The following is a 16298-nucleotide window of genomic DNA, read 5'->3' on the forward strand; positions in this document are numbered from 1 at the left end:
ATTGCTCCCATCCACCCATCCCTCTGGGAGAAGTCTTCACATCTTTGAGGTAGACATCCCCCTAACTCACCAACAGGTAAAGCCTGTTGGTTACTCTCAATCTGGTTTAGCCCATCTGCTGGGATGGTTTTACCAAGGTGTGGCCACTGCCCATGCTACAGCTTCTTTTTTGTTTGTTTGTTTGGCATTCAAAACTATTTTTTTTATTTTAATTGATTTATTTTGAATTATCAACAATCGCTTCCAAAAGCTTTTGAATTTTAAATTTTTCTCCCCCTCCCTCCCCAAGATGGCACACAATCTGATATAGGCTATACATATGCATTCCTATTAAACGTATTTTCACATTAGTGATGTTGTAAGTAAGAATTAGAACTAATAGGAGGAACCACCAGAAAGAGGAAACAAAACACAACAGAAGGAAAAAAATAGCAATTAGTATGCTTCAATCTGCATTCAAACTTCATAGTTCTTTCTCTGGATTTTCCATCATCAGATTTTTGGAGCTATCTTAGATCCTTGTATTGCTGAGAAGGGCTAAGTCTATCAATATTAGTCATTGCACAATGTGGCTGTTACTTCTGGTTCTGCTCACCTTGCTCAGCATCAAACCATACAAGTCTTTCCAGATTTTTCTGAAGTCAGCCTGTTCTTCATTTCTTATAGCACAATAGTGTTCCATTACATTCATATACCACAACTTGCTCAGCCATTCCCCAATTGATGGACATCCTCTCAATTTCCAATTCTTTGCCACCACAAAAAGAGCTGCTATAAATATTTTTGTACATGTAGGTCCTTTTCCCATTTGTATGATCTCTTTGGCATATAGCCCTAGAAATGCTATTGCTGGGTCAAAGGGTATGCACATTTTTATAGCCTTTTGGGCATAGTTCCAAATTGTTTTCCAAAATGGTTGGATCATTTCACAACTCCACCAACAATTCATTAGTGTTCCAATTTTCTCACATCTTCTCTAACATTTATCATTTTCCTGTTTTGTCATGTTGGCCAAGTTGATAGGTGGGATGTGGTACCTCAGAGTCATTTTGATTTATATTTCTCTAATCAATAGTGATTTAGAGCATTTTTTCATATGACTAGAGATGGCCTTATTTCTTCATCTGAGAACTGCCTGTTCATATCCTTTGACCATCTATCATTTGGGGAATAACTTGTGTTCTTAGAAATTTGACTTAATTCTCTATATATTTTAGAAATGAGGCCCTTATCAGAGAAACAGGTTGCAAAAATTCTTTCCCAATTTTCTACTTTCCTCCTAATCCTGGTTGCATCGGCTTTGTTTGTGCAAAAACTTTTCAATTTAGTGTAATCAAAGTTATCCATTTTGCTTCTTGGAACCACAGGTGAGAGTTGGGTGATAAGTGGACATCATAAATGGATGGGCAGCCCTAAAAAGGGCTCAGCAGGCCCTCACACTAGAGGTGCTAGTCTTCCCTGAGCATCCCATATACTCCACTAAGTGATTGGCACTGTACCAAGAACTGGGGATAAAAATAAGAAACAGTCCTTGCCCTCAAGGAGTTTACCAGCTAAAGGAAGCTGAAAGGTGAGGGTAGGGGAGAGGCACCAAGGAGTAACCTGCACAATATGGAAGCCAAGTCATAGTTGCCAGGGATGTCATTTAAACTCCTTGCATCTCAATGTCCTCAACCAAAAAATAGACCTGCAGTATTAAAAAGGAGTTTTCTCACCTGGGAATTCCTTATGCCAAAGAAATCACAGATCCATTTCTTCTCCCTGCACCACCCCTATAAAATGGAGATACTAATAATTTTAATGCCCATCTCATTGGTTTGGTGTGAGGAAAGTTCTTGTGGTTTATACAGTATAAAGTACTCATGTGAATGTGTTTGTTGTTATTATTATTACCGGTGCCAGCACAAATTCTATTCACCTTTCCTCCATTCATAAAATTCCTAGCCAAATCTTGCAATGATGTGCTTTAGTAATTTGATCTTCTTCTTCCAATTAAATATAGGGGAAAAAAATCCGAGAATCATATATGTGGAAGGGACCTCTGAGATCATCTAGGCCAAGCTGTTCCTGAACAGTTTCTCTCTGAGAAAACCTAAAAGAATTACATGAACTGATGCTAAGGGAAATGAGCAGAACCAGGAGGACATTGTATACAGTAAAAGCAATATTATATGATGATCAGTTGTGAATGACTTAGCTCTTCTCAGCAATACAATAATCCAAGACCATTGTGAAGGACTTAAGATGAAAAATGCTATCGATCTCCAGAGAAAGAACTGATGTAGTAAGAATGCAGATCAAAGCATACTTTTTCTATACTTTATTTTTCTTAGGTTTTTTGTCTGTGTTTTCTTTCACAACTTGACTAACATGAAAATGTTTTGTATGACTTCACATGTATAACCTATTTCAAATTGCTTGCCTTCTCAATGGAGGGAGGGGAGAAAAAGAGGAGAGAATTTGGAACTCAATTTTTTAAATGAATGTTAAAAATTGTTTTTTACAAGTAATTGGGGGAAAAATATTAGATTAAAAAACTCTGTAAGGATAGGCTCATTATTTCCTGAGACCAGCCATTCTGCTTTTGGATAGTGGATAATTTGGATAATTGTTGGCAGAAATGTAAGTCTCCAGAACTTCCTTCTGTTGTTCCTAATTCTATCTTTGAAGTAAAGCAGAATAAGTCTAATGTATCTTTAAGGAGTTAGGCCTTCAAATACTTGAAGACAGTCAGCATGCATCCTCTAAATCTTCTCTTTAAAAAATAATCTTGGTTCCTTTAATTGAGCATCACAAACTATTAATTTCAGGTGCATCACCAGCTAGGTTTCCCTACTCTGCACACTCTCTTGCTTATCAATATCCTTTGTAAAATATGGTACCCAGAATTGAACAAAGTATCCAGATGTGGTTTCCTAGAGCTTAGAGTAGATGAAAGGCAAAGTGCTATGAGATAAACCGAGAACGGTAAGGTGAGGTGTTACCAGGATGTGTAGTGCCTTAGATGTCACGTTAAGGAATTTGGACTTTACCCAATTTTAATCCTCAGGGGAGACTGGTGCTACAATGAGACTTAATAGTTCATATCCTAGGGCATCCCATCACCTGTAGTTAGATAACATGATAAAATGGAAGGAGTTGAAGCTCTGCAATCAGAAGACTTGGGTACAAATTCTGCCTTTAACCTGTGTGACCTTGGGCAAATTACTCAACTTCTCTGAAAAAATGACAGCATTAGACAAGATGGCCACCTCTAGGGCTATCACTCTATGATTTGAATGTATTGATTGGAAGGTTGATTTTTGCAAACTTTCAGCAAAAATGATTAACTTGGCATCATTAATCCCTATAATAAATTATCATTTTTTTTCTAATTAAGTGTCTGCTATTGCACAGAAAACTTGTTCTCAAAAGAATATGAGTTTTAGATGTGGTTAGGGCCTTTCCATTGGGACAAAAACTCCACTAACATGCACAAGCTGAGGTATCAGAAGTCTGCTCGGGACAACAGATTCTGAGGAACCACAAAGTACCAAGCATGAGTCATGTGACTTTCACTTCCCCAGGTCAGTTATGTACAAAGTTGTCTGTCATTGCATTTAACTTTCCCAGTTAAGTGTCTATTGGGACAAGGGAAGACAATGCTTTACATGCAAACTTCAGGTCCAGAATAGATACCTCTACATATTATACTCTGCATAAACATATGTCAGCTTAAACATCACTCTTTGTTGAACATGATCCAAACATATCAATTGACACATTGAGGCAGATTGGAGGTAAATAGCAAAAAGTGTTAAACTTGGAGTCAGGAAGGCCTGAGTTCCAATCCTGCCTCAGACACTTACTAGCTATGTGATCCTAGGCAAGTCACTGAAACGCTTTAAGCCTCAGTTTCCTCCTCTGAAAACAAGTGTGGGATTTAATGGCCTCCCACGGCCTTTCTAGGTCTAAATCTATGATCCCATATAGAACAATAATTAAATGAAGCTCCATGCCACAGATACTTTTACTTATGTACTTAGGTCCTTTACTTATGTTGCCAAGAAAAGGTTTTCCCTTTGTCTAAAAAAGGATATTTTGAATTAGACAGAGTGCCTTAAACAAGCTCAGCTTTCTATACCTTTCTTGCCATGGATCAGTAACTAGCAAATTTTCTCCTTCCCTTTTCTTGAAAAATATACTTGCAAATAAATAGAACACATGGAAGATTGATTTTTAAAAACCTCCAATTTCTAATGAGCTTAAAAGCCTGAAGATACCTTGGAAGTTATTTAGTCTCACTCCCTTTATTTTACAGATGGGGAAACTGAGGCTCAGAGAGGGAAAGCCAGACATTAACATCTCAGAGGGAACAAGTAACAGTTCAGGCTTCTGATCCAAGTCCAGCACTCTTTTCAAGATACCACAAATTTCTTTCCTCCTAACACCTTTGAGAGGTAAGATAGGTAACTATAACCACATTTTACAGATGAGGGCACCAGGGCTTTAGAGAGGATAAGAGATACATAGTACTAATGAATGGCTGAGCTGGGACCGAAATATCAGGTGTCCTGATCCCAGCTATGTCTAAGTCACCTTCCTCTATACCAAACTTCGTTCATGTAAAAACATGAAGAGATCAAGAATAATTTCTCCAATATATTATCTTCTTCTGCTCTTTTCCTAAGACCTCTGAGATTCTGAGAGATGTTTTTCCTATCATTTAAAATGATGAGAGTGGAGAATCTATTATGACAACAAATTATTTCATAAAGCAGAAAAACCTGGTACATAATGAATCTAACAAAGAATTCAAAGCATCCAGCTCTAGTGAAATTTAACCCAAGACTTTAAGGTCCATAGATTTAGAAATCTTTCATTTTACATGTGAGAAACCCAAGTCTCAAACAAAATCACTTACCTAGGATCACATACATAGGCAATAAAGTGGCAAAGAGAAAATTTTACTTTTTTATGACTCCAAATCCAAAGCTCTTTTCACTGCCCCATGCTATCTCTGCAAGGGAACTGAAATGGCTCAGGATCCAGGAGAATAGAATTATAATAAAAAAAAAAGACTATTAATATTCTAAATCTCTGGTCATTAGCCCTCACTGACACGTTTCATGGCTCCTATAACAAAATTAGGATTGTTCTAGAGCTCAAAGAATAAAAGCAAAGCCCTACTTCATTCTAACTCTACAGAAGTTTATTGATAATACATAAACCATCAATGGTACATACATGAATGCCAGTCGGATACAAACAAGAGTTTTATTATTATTTGGCACAGTAAGTAGGCAAATGAAAGTGTATATATACATATTATATATATATTATATATATAATATATAATATATATATATACACACACACATATATATATATATATATATATATATACACATACAAAGTATATATACACACACACCCAAAGTATATATATATATAGAAATATATATATATATACACATACAAAGTATATATACACACACCGCTTGTTTTCAGAGGAGGAAACTGAGGCTTAAAGAGTTTCAGTGACTTGCCTAGGGTCACATAGCTAGTAAGTGTCTGAGGCAGGATTGGAACTCAGGCCTTCCTGACTCCAAGTTTAACACTTTTTGCTATTTACCTCCAATCTGCCTCAATGTGTCAATTGATATGTTTGGATTCAAGAAATTCACCAAGAGCAAGGGGAAAGGAGACATATTAGGGAGGAAGCCTGCTCAAAGTTGGGGTTCAGGTGGCAAAATTATATACTCCAAGAATGGGCTTGGTTGAGAACAGATAATCAGTTCCAGATGTGGGAACAGGCCATTCCTAATCAGTCCCAGATGTGGTAGAAAAGTTCTCAAAGTCACTTATCAAAATCAGGCTTGGGGGAGACTCAGGTAAGGAGTATTTCTTTGCTGGGACCAGAAACTAAGTTAACTATCTAAGGCAACAAAAGGAGAATCATTTAAGACCCTTGCAGCCCGTCAAGAGTTTCATCCACTCAAAAACGATGAGCATTATCTGCCTGATACAGAGTTAATTAATATAGATCAAAAAAAGTGGGAAAGTACAAACTTCATCTGTTTTTGCCTATATGTTTTTATGAGCATTAGGACCACTTGGCCTAAGTTTCCTGATATTGGATTCCTATGATTATAATATAACAATAAACTGTAATAATCATATATAACTATAATTATAACAAACAGTACAAAGTTTACTCTTGAAGGCAGCAGGGAGGGAACCAGTAAATAATAAGAGATGAGTTCAAGAAGAGCAGGAGAAGGAGAATGATTGAAGGGGCAAACTGGCAAATAAGACTGGAGAGGATGAGATCAAGACCACATGTAAGGTGTAGACCTTAAAAAGAAAAGGGTCAATTCATTATCAGAGACCGGAGGAAAAGGAAAGAGAGCAGAGGATGATGTCGGGGTGTTGAGATGATGCGAAGGGGAGAAAAGGGAAATCATGTCAAATGGCCTCTATTTTCAATACAGGACATTCTATTCTTTTTTTCTATAAAGTAAGTGGTAAGCTTTTCAGCTAGGAATAGAGGAGGAGTGAGGAGAGAGAACTGGGAGAGGCTTGAGGAGGAAAAAGAAGGTTTGTAATAGTTCCTTTGGGGAATAAAAAAGGAAATCAATTATGGAGGAACAAAAGGTTAGTCTTGCCACAGACAGGTTAGTTAACATAAATTTGTATCATATCTAGCCAGCACCAGTTCTGTTCAGCAGCAGGTGAGTAGAGAAGGAGGAGACACATGATGACAATAATCTAGACCTAGGGTTTCATAAGGTGTGAATAATGCTAGGTCAAGGGAGCAAGCATGTAGTTGAACTGCTTAACTTTAAGGTCAAGGTTGGCAAGAAAGTAAAATCAGAAAAAGGGTAATGGCCCTGACAAAAATACTTTGGGGCCGAGGGACTAGAGGTGCCAAGATATTGGAGTGTTGAGGTGGAGGGAGAGATGAGATCATACATGGTAATCACAGAAGCACAAGATGTCATAGTTAGAAGGGACCTCAATGACTATCTAGTGCAATTCTTTTATCAAAGGAATCCCCAGGGGCAGCTAGGTGGTACAATGGATAGAGCACCAGCCCTGGAATCAGGAGGACCTGAGTTCAAATCAGGCCTCAGACACATAACACTCACTAGCTGCGTGACTCCGGGCAAGTCACTTAACCCCAAATGCCTCATCAAAAAAAAAAAAAAAGGAATCCCCACTCTACTATATCCATCATGACATTGTCCAGCACAGGGGTGGGGAACCTACAGCCCCAAAGCCTCATGTGGCTTTCTAGGTCCTTGGGTGTGGCCTTTTGACTGAGTCCACATTTTATAGAACAAATGTTTTTACTCAGAGGATTTGTTCCGTGAAATTTGGATTCAGTCAGAGGGCTGTTCTTGAGGACCTAGAGAACCACATAAGTCCTTGAGGCTGCAGTTCCCCACCTGTGGTTCAGTCTCTGCTCGATGACCTCCAAGAAGAAGGAACTCAATACTTCTTGAGGCCATCCATTCCACTTTTGGATAGCTATAACAGTGGGACAATTTTTCCTGGCATTAAATTGAAATTGGCTTCTTCCACCCATTACCCCATGTTCTTCCCTCTGGGACTAAATAGAACAATGCTAATCCCTTCTCCATATGATAGCCCTTCAAATACTTGAGGCATATGTCTCCCTGAGTCTTTTCTTCTCCAGGCTAAACAACCCCAGTTCCTTCAATTGATTCTCATAAGATAAATTCAAGGTCCTTCACCATACTCTTTTGGATGTTTTCTTGCTTGTGCAATACTCCAGAGAATGTCCTACAAGGGCAGAATACAGTGGAACTATCACTTCCCTATTCCTTCTCTATTTCCATTCTTAAATAGCACAAGATGACATTAACTTTTTGGCTAGGACTTTACATTCCTACATCATATTGAGATTGCAGTCCACTAAAGTCCTCAGATATTTTTCAGAACTGCTGTCTAGCCATGCCTCCCTATGATATACTTGTGAAGTTGATTTTTTGTACCCAAGTGCAAGATTTTACATTTATTCTTACTGAATTTCATCTTATTATGTTCAGCCCAATGTTCTAGACAGAAGAAAATAATTTTTTGATCAAGGAAGTAGAACCCTTGTGGGTTAAAGCCAGGAGTATGCTGGTGAATGTTTAACAACTAGCATCCTGGGGGAGAAAATGTATTCGTGACACATTTTTACATTTAATCTGTACTATTAATGTTTTCTTCATCACTTTCTTAGTGATAAATAATAAATGTCAAGCCTTGATTTGCAGCATTTGCAGATTTCCAAAGTGACAGTGTTCATACTGATAATCTAATAATTGGCACTCCTGAGCCCATACCAGCAGGCTTCAGCATACTTCTCTTTATGGTGAGTACTAGGGTTTTACCACTCCAATGTATGGTGTAGAGGAGTAACCCAAGAGATTCAAGGAGTTTGAAGAAACTGGAGATCAAAAGTGAGGTAGGTGTTGGGGAAAGGTACTCATGGGTGAGTAGGGAGGTATCTAAGTCTAGAAAGTTATAAGTATCAACAATCATGTTGAAGTTCCTTAATATAAGAATAGCAGCTAGTTGGCACAGTCTACAGAGCAGGCCTAGAGTCAGGAAGAGTTCAAATCCAACTTCAAACAGCAGCTGCATAACCCTGGGAAAGTCACTTAACCCTCTTTGCCTCATTTTCCTCATCTGTAGAAGAAGGAAATGGCAAACCACTCCAATATCTTTGCCAAGAAAACTCCAAATGAGGTCATGAAGTGTCAGACATGACTAAAAAAATGACTAAACAATAATGTATTTGGTCTCTCTGCATCAAGGCTTTCTGCACTCACATCCATCCTCTCTACACAGCCATTAAAGGGATGTTCCTATAGTGCAGGTCTGATTATGTCACTCTCTTACTCAATAAACTACAGTAGCTCCCTATTATTACCTCTGGGATGTGCCAAATACCTTTGGCATTGAAAGCTCTTCACAACTTGGCTCCATCCTGCCATTCTACCCTTTTTATGCATGACTACTCTCCACACACTCTATAGACAGACTCATCTTCCTGCAAGGAACACACTTCGAGGCATGGGGGCCGGTCAGAGAAAATGCCCACAGCTTAGAGGAGTATCTCTTTGTGGAATATCAAGGAGGCCGGCATTACCAGATCTCAGAATATGTGGAGGGGGAAGTGAGGTATAAGAAGATTGGAAAGATAGAAGACAGCAAGGTGGTGAAGGGCTTTGAATACCAAACAGAAGATTTTGTATATGATCCTGGAGGCCACAGGGAGCCAGTGGAGTTTACTGAGGAGATGAGCACCAACGTCTACTTAGCGTTCCTTGACCCACCAGCTGGAATACAGATTATCCACCCCATAAAAGGCTTCTGGGGGACCCTCCCCTTCTTCTGTGAGGTTGGCATTTTCACCTCCCCATGTTTCCCCAAAGCAAGACACCTCCCAGCTATGCTACACCTTGGCCCTATAAACCCTCCCCAGGAAGGAGCTTTACAGTGACCACTGGGTGACATACTGGCAGCAATGTGTAAGGACCAATCATTCTTTTTAAATTTTATTTTATTTTCAGTTTATGGAATAAAGCAAGCATTTCCATAGCATAATATAATAAAAAACAAGAAACTGCAAATCTATTATGTAAAACTTGCTATTCCTTTTACATATATAATAAAGTTATTGTGTGATTTTTTTCCTTTTTTTCCTTCCCCCCCACTAGAGATAGCTACCATTAGACACAAATAGGTACATACACACATGTATATATGTATATATATGTAAAAATATTCCACAATAGTCCTGTTTATCAGTTCTTTCTCTGGATGCAGATAGTGTCTTCCTATGTCCTTTACAGTTAATTTGAATATTTATATCATATTATGTTATCACATCAAGCAGTAGCTACAGCGGACCATCTTTTGCTACTGTATATACCAGTGGCCACTCTTCTGCCCCTGGGTCTAATGTCCACTGCCACTGGGGCCTATCTCTGCTCCTCCAGCCACTAGCTCAGGACTGTCATCTATGCTCAGGAAAAGACTCAAAGCAAAGCCAATTCAACAAAGTCTGATAATACTTTAGACCAACACATGTGTTCCATTGACCTTGTGGCATGCAATAGTTATTTCTGCCAGGGTGTTTGAGGCCTCAGTGCTGTCTTCTACATTTTTCCTTCAATAGAAATGGGAAGGGTGGGAGGGAAGGAAGGAGGAAGAGAGAAAGAGAGAGACACACAGAGAAGGAGAGAAAGAAACAGGGAAGGAGAGAAACAGAGAGACATACAATTCAAAGTTCACCATTCAGGGGCAAAATTAATTGTTTGAAACGAATGCAGCTCCCCTGTCTACACTCAACAAACAGACTAGAAAGGCAATAAGTATTTATTAAGTATTATGTGTCTGGGACTATGCTAATTGCTACAGATATGAATACAAACAAAGAGAAATTTCTGTTGCATAGGAGCTTACCTGCTAATAGAGGAAGATAATACCCAAAAGTGAGGTAGGTATTGGGGAAAGGTACTCATAGGTGAGTAGAGAGGTATGGTGTCTAAGTCTAGAAAGTTATAAGCAAATCCAGGAGAGGAATGATGGTTGGCTGGTCTGTGCTCCTCCCCCAAAATAGAGGAATTCACCAATGGGAAAAGAGGCATGGAAGAGGGATGTTCCAAGGTAAGGTCATAAGGACCAATGGATTTTCTAGACTGAAGAAGCCATAGGCTCTAAGGGAAGTTCCAAGTCAAGATGGCAACAGAGGCATGATATAGAAAAAGACTGGAATGCAAATTGGCACATTTGTCTACATCTCCATTTCCAGACATACTCAGTGCTCTCAGAGAGAATTAAGCATTGACCTTTCAGGTGTCTTCCCCATTAATTGCACCAAAGAATCATAACAAAGTTCACGTGGCATTATAGTAGTTGGCCTCTCAAATGTCAAATTAAAAAAAATCCAAACCAAATTCAAAGGGTTTCTTCAGCAAAGTTGTTAGACAGTCTTAAAACTCCAGAGATCTGTCTGCATCCTCTCACAGCTAGGGTCCTTCATGCTACCCTTCAAATTACTGGTTTTGTGTGTTTGTGTGTGCTTAGAAATATGTATGTGTGCATGTGTTTAAGGGCAGCTAAAAGGCACAGTGGTTAGAGACTCATCTTCCTAAGTTCAAAGCTGGCCTCAGACACTAGCTGTGTGACTCTGGGCAAGTCACTTAACTCTGTTTGCCTCAGTTTCCTCATCTGTATAATGAGCTGGAGAAGGAAATGACAAACCACTCCAGTGTCTTTGCAAAGAAAAGAGACTTTTGCCAAGACAAAGAGTCAACAGGACTGAACAACAGTGTGTGTGTGTGTGTGTGTGTGTGTGTGTGTGTGTGTGTGTGCATGTGTATGTATATGTCTTCAAGGAGGTCATTATATCCCAATCCTGCAAGACCATATAAACTATTCTGGATTGAGCTTGACTGAAGACAGTCACAAAACTAGGTGTGTCTTTCTTTTAAGGAGGCCTCCTCTGGGGTAATTGCGTGTTGGGGACCATAAACAATAAAAGGACAATACATCTAGTCTTAACAATAGGTAAAGCATAACCCCTTCGGAATTTGTCCTTTTCTAGTTAGGAGAAAATCTTTCAAGCCCAAGATAGTCAAAACCCAGGGACATCCCAAATAAGAACCTAAAAAAAAGTTTACTGCAATTATCTCCAAAGTACAGTTCCTAAGGTCACAGAGCATTCTCACATTGTTCTCTCCAAGGTAAATGGCCATGGGCCATTTACTGTCTAACCTCCCAGAAGCAGAAGGGGGGGGAGGGGAAGTGACAGTAATCTGCCACCATCTCCAGAGACATGACCAAAATACCACCAGAAGCAAGAAGGCTGATCCAACCTCACTTTCCTCTGCACTATCCATTCCCCACTTCAAGAAAATCATTATATTCCAATCCCACAAGAATATGTAAACTATTCTGGGTTAGGCCTGCCTCAAAACAGTCTCCTGGCAGTTTAAGGTACAATGTTGTTGAGTCATTTAATTCCTGTCCAGCTGTTTGTGACCCCATTTGGGGTTTTCTTGGCGGATATACTGGTACGGTTTGCCATTTCCTTCTGTAGTTCATTTTACAGATGAGGAAACTGAACCAAAGAGGATTAAGTGACTTGCCCAGGGTCACACAGTTAGTACATGTTGAGGCCAGATCTGAATTCAGGAAGAAGAGTCTTCTGACTCCAGGTCTGCCACTCTATCCTCTATACCACTTGGCTACCTTTTAAGGTATAATACTGGAAGAAAATAAGACACTCACAGATCGTTCAGCTGTTAATGAGAACCTTGTAGATCACCCAACAGTTAACAAAAGGAGATTTATTTAGCAGAGGCAAGAGAAAGATTCAAAAGGGAAAGCATGGAAGACCCTGAAAATGACTCAGGTGAGCAAAATTCCATTGCTTGAATTGCCATTGTGACTCATCAGCTAAACTTCAGAGAGATTTCCTGGAACTCCCTAGGTCAGCTTTGCACTTCAGCAATAAGGAAGTGATAGCAACAGTCTGAGAGCCTTTAATCTGCCAAATCTCAAGGAGGGTCTAGGTACCTTTTAGGGGAAAACTAGCAGCTAGGTGGTGCAATGGATAGAGCGCTGGGCCTAGAGTCAGGAAGACACCTCTTCCTGAGTACAAATCTGGCCTCAGACACTTACTAGCTGTGTGACCCTGGGCAAGTCACTTAACCCTGTTTGTCTCAGTTTCTTCATCTGTAAAATGAACTGGAGAAGGAAATGGCAAAGTACTCCAGGATCTTTCCCCCCCCAAAAAAAAAACAAAACAAAAATCCAATGGGGTCACAAAGAATCAGATACAACTGAACAACAACAAATCGTTATATGTATACATACACATGCATATGTATAAAATATTGTTTATATGTGCATGTATATAAACATATGGATTTGTATATGTGTGTACATGTATATAAAACGCCAAAAGGGATCACAAAGAGTCTAACATGACCAAAAAACTACTAAACAACAGCATATACAAACAAGCTACTTCAGGATCCATTAAAGATAATCAACATAGTGAAGGCACTAGTTTAAAGAGGATCAGGAAAGCTATAGAAGGTCAGATTTTAGCTGACATGAAAAAGCTTAGGAGGCAGAAACAAGGAGGGAGAGAATTCGAGGCATGGACAGAGCCAGTGAAAATGCCTGTAGTCTGGAAACGGAGAGTTCTGTGTGAGGTGCAACAAGGAGGTCAGTGTTACTGGATCACAGAATATGTAGTGGTGGAAGATGAAAAGGTCAGGTTTGATTACATAAATTTGGAAGCCATTAACATAAAGGTGGTGGTGAAGTTGTAGGAATAAATTAGATTACCAAAAAGGAGAGTATACGGAGAGGAGAGAAGGTCAAGGACAGGCTCTTAGAGAACATCTTTATCCAGAAATTAGGGGAGGGAAAATGAGGAACGTGGGAAGGAATACTTAAAAAGAATAGAGGAGAGATAAGAAACTGATATCTCAAAACTGTACATATTTCTATATAGGTAAATGCTGTGTCCCTGGATAGAATGTCAGCTCTTGGAGGGCAGAGACTATTTTGCTTCTTTCTTTATATTCTCCATGCCTAGCATAGTGCCTCACACATAGTAGACACTTAAGAAATTCTTATTCTTGATTAACTTGAGGTGTGATTGATTGAGAAGGGAATAATTAGAGTCAAAAGCTACACAGAAGTCAAAAAAGTTGGAAACTGAAAAAAGGTCCATAAATTAAAAGGTAATCTGAGTGCTATAGCTAGGAGAGTTTAAATCCTTAATATCAGTGAGAAGAGAATTTATTTGATCTTTAAATACAATTTTCAATTTCTACCATGACCAGGTATTAAAGTTAAAAAATTTTAAACTTTACAAAGACTTTCTGAAGACCTTATACTTCTTCTACTACAATCCCTAATCATCAGAGGATAGAGAAACTAAAAATAAAATAAAATAAAATAAGGATGTTCTTAAGAAAAAAAGGATTTGGGGAATTTGGGTGGGGGAGGGCAGAGCGAGATCAAGCCAGGTGTCAGTAGTACCCTTGCCCATTATTGTAATAAGGATTCCTTTAAATGGGATACCTGTATCATCTCCATCAAAATAGCGCAAATGAAAGCTGATTTTTATAGCACAAGGTACAATTTGGGTACATAGACTGGATCTCCAAAATTAATATTCCTGCCTCCCTTCAATCCCACTAGGTCTTGGTGATGGCTTCTCAGCTGCCCAATGAATAAGCTTAAATATCTGCTTACTGTATGGACAGTCACATGTGATTGACCCAGTTCTATCTTGCTTATTCAGGTTAACAGAGGTTGGTAAATGTTATTAATGTTTTCCTTAGAGCCGATTTTCAATCATTCATCAATCAGTCAACAAATATCTATTGAGTCTCAGCTATGTTCAAATCACCAGGTTAAGCATTTCCTTGTCCTTTCACCTTTTTAGCCATAACCTCCTCGTTAAACCAGTTCTTCTGACTATCTCCCTCCTAGCCCTGTTCTCTGTCTTATTTACTCAAACCTGGTTAAGGAGAAGCCACCCATAGCAAGGCCCCCAGCAGTGAAGCTGGGCATGCTCAGTAAACAGGACAGGTTTATTCACAAATGGGAAGCTCTTGTCCACACTCTACCAGCTGGGACAGAGGCGGGGCAAGCAAAGCCCTCCCAGTGTTTTTTCCTACGCTAATCTTTGAGCCTGGGAATCTAAAGTGAAGCAGCAGCAGCAGCAGCAGCAGCAGCAGCAGCAGCAGCAGCAGCAGCAGCAGCAGCAATTTCATTCTATGCAGCAGCAGCAGCCGCAGCAGCAATTTCATTCTATGCAGCAGCAGTAGCAGTAGCAGCAGCTTGAAGAGACAGACAGCTAAAGAGACGACCCCTGCAGTGGGCTCTGAACTCTTTCCAGCCTTGTCCTGCTCTGGTAGCTGCCATAATGATGGAGAAAAGTGACAGGTTTGTGATTGCTACCCAGATGGAGCAGAGAGAGCCCCTGGCCTCTTCTGTCTAGTGAAGGAGTGAGAGGGACTAGCAGGTGTAAGGGGTGAGGGGAAAAAGGAACTGCCCTGGGAGGATTCTTTGGGGAACTGGAATTATTTCTGCTTTCTTCTCTGCTTCTGATTTTGATACTCCCTGCCTATTGTGGAACAGGGAAAGATGGTCACAGTGGTAACCAGGCTAGTCCATTACTTTCACTTCAGGTAAGAGAAAGCAAGAATCCTTGTGTTTTCCTTTGAAAAGGTTTATTAGCTTAGAAACTGGCAAGTGGGCTAGGTTCTCTCAAGGGACTGAGGAAAGGATTCTTCTAAGGCTGTAGGTGTGCTCTTCAAGGAGAGCCAGGAACTTTACAGGACCTTTCTGGGCGTGGTTTATTTTATTTGGGCAAGATACTGTCCCTAGCTTTATAATACTTTTCCTAAAAATCAGCTCTCACAATTCCCTTCAGGGAAAGGGTTAAAACTGCTTCTCAAGGACTTTGGGGTACCAAAAACTGACTGGAAAGATAGAGATAATCATCATTTCTCTAGAAAAAGGAAGGAAACATTTTGGAGGCTGTCGAAATTAGAGGTAAACCCTTACAGCCCTTGCCCCTCCATAAAGCACTCAATTGTTTTGGCAAAGCTATTCCCGTGTTATTGAATGTCAAGTTTCATTTTCAAGCAGGCTTGGTACAATGAATTTCACTTTTCAAATGCATGGGAAAAGAATGTACCAAAACTACTTCTTAAAGAGCTATTCGGAGGGGGGAGATACCATGCTAACTGTGAGATTGTACAGGGTAATGGGAAAAATAAGCACTTATCATTTTCCTTTACATATTGAGTAGGATTTAATTTGAGAGATTTTTTTTTTAAGGAAACAAAAGACACACTGAAAAATAGCCTGTTTCAAAAGGATACTTCCAAGTCAAAATTCTGGCAATGACACATGTGGTTTCAAAATTTTAAAATATAAGTTTGTCTTGAATTGCGTTTTTGGTGTTCATAGTGTAAACTATATGCGCATTTTACTTTATCATACCCTTTATCTTTTGGGTCTTTTTATTATTAATGGATGTAGCCTTCTTGACCTCATTTTCTCTTCCCATTGTATTATATTAGTCATATTGGGTGGCTGGAGAGTTTATCTAACTTGTAATTCGTTGGAGATCACAGAGTTCAATGATTCAAAGTTATATGGCTTTACTAGGAAAATATTGGTATTTTTTTTTAATTTTCACTTTTGTTATAGGGGATAGCCAAGGATCCTTGAGAGCATTATGCAGTTCCAAAATATAA

The 16298-nt window shown here is 39.3% G+C and overlaps 1 protein-coding gene across 1 annotated transcript in view; it reads left to right on the plus strand.

Moving 5' to 3' along the window:
- The first annotated feature begins 14812 nt into the window (after positions 1 to 14812).
- The window catches only part of ARHGAP18 (Rho GTPase activating protein 18), a 238025-nt gene continuing 236539 nt past the window's right edge, over positions 14813 to 16298 (plus strand). The window contains exon 1 of the mRNA XM_020987030.2: positions 14813 to 14976. Coding sequence (XP_020842689.1) covers positions 14957 to 14976 — 20 coding nt within the window. The 5' untranslated portion in view covers positions 14813 to 14956. The remainder of the gene's footprint in view (positions 14977 to 16298) is intronic.

The sequence above is a fragment of the Phascolarctos cinereus genome, unplaced genomic scaffold (genome assembly GCF_003287225.1).
Source record: "Phascolarctos cinereus isolate Bilbo 61053 unplaced genomic scaffold, phaCin_HiC Scaffold_5;HRSCAF=322, whole genome shotgun sequence".
Lineage (NCBI taxonomy): Eukaryota > Metazoa > Chordata > Mammalia > Diprotodontia > Phascolarctidae > Phascolarctos > Phascolarctos cinereus.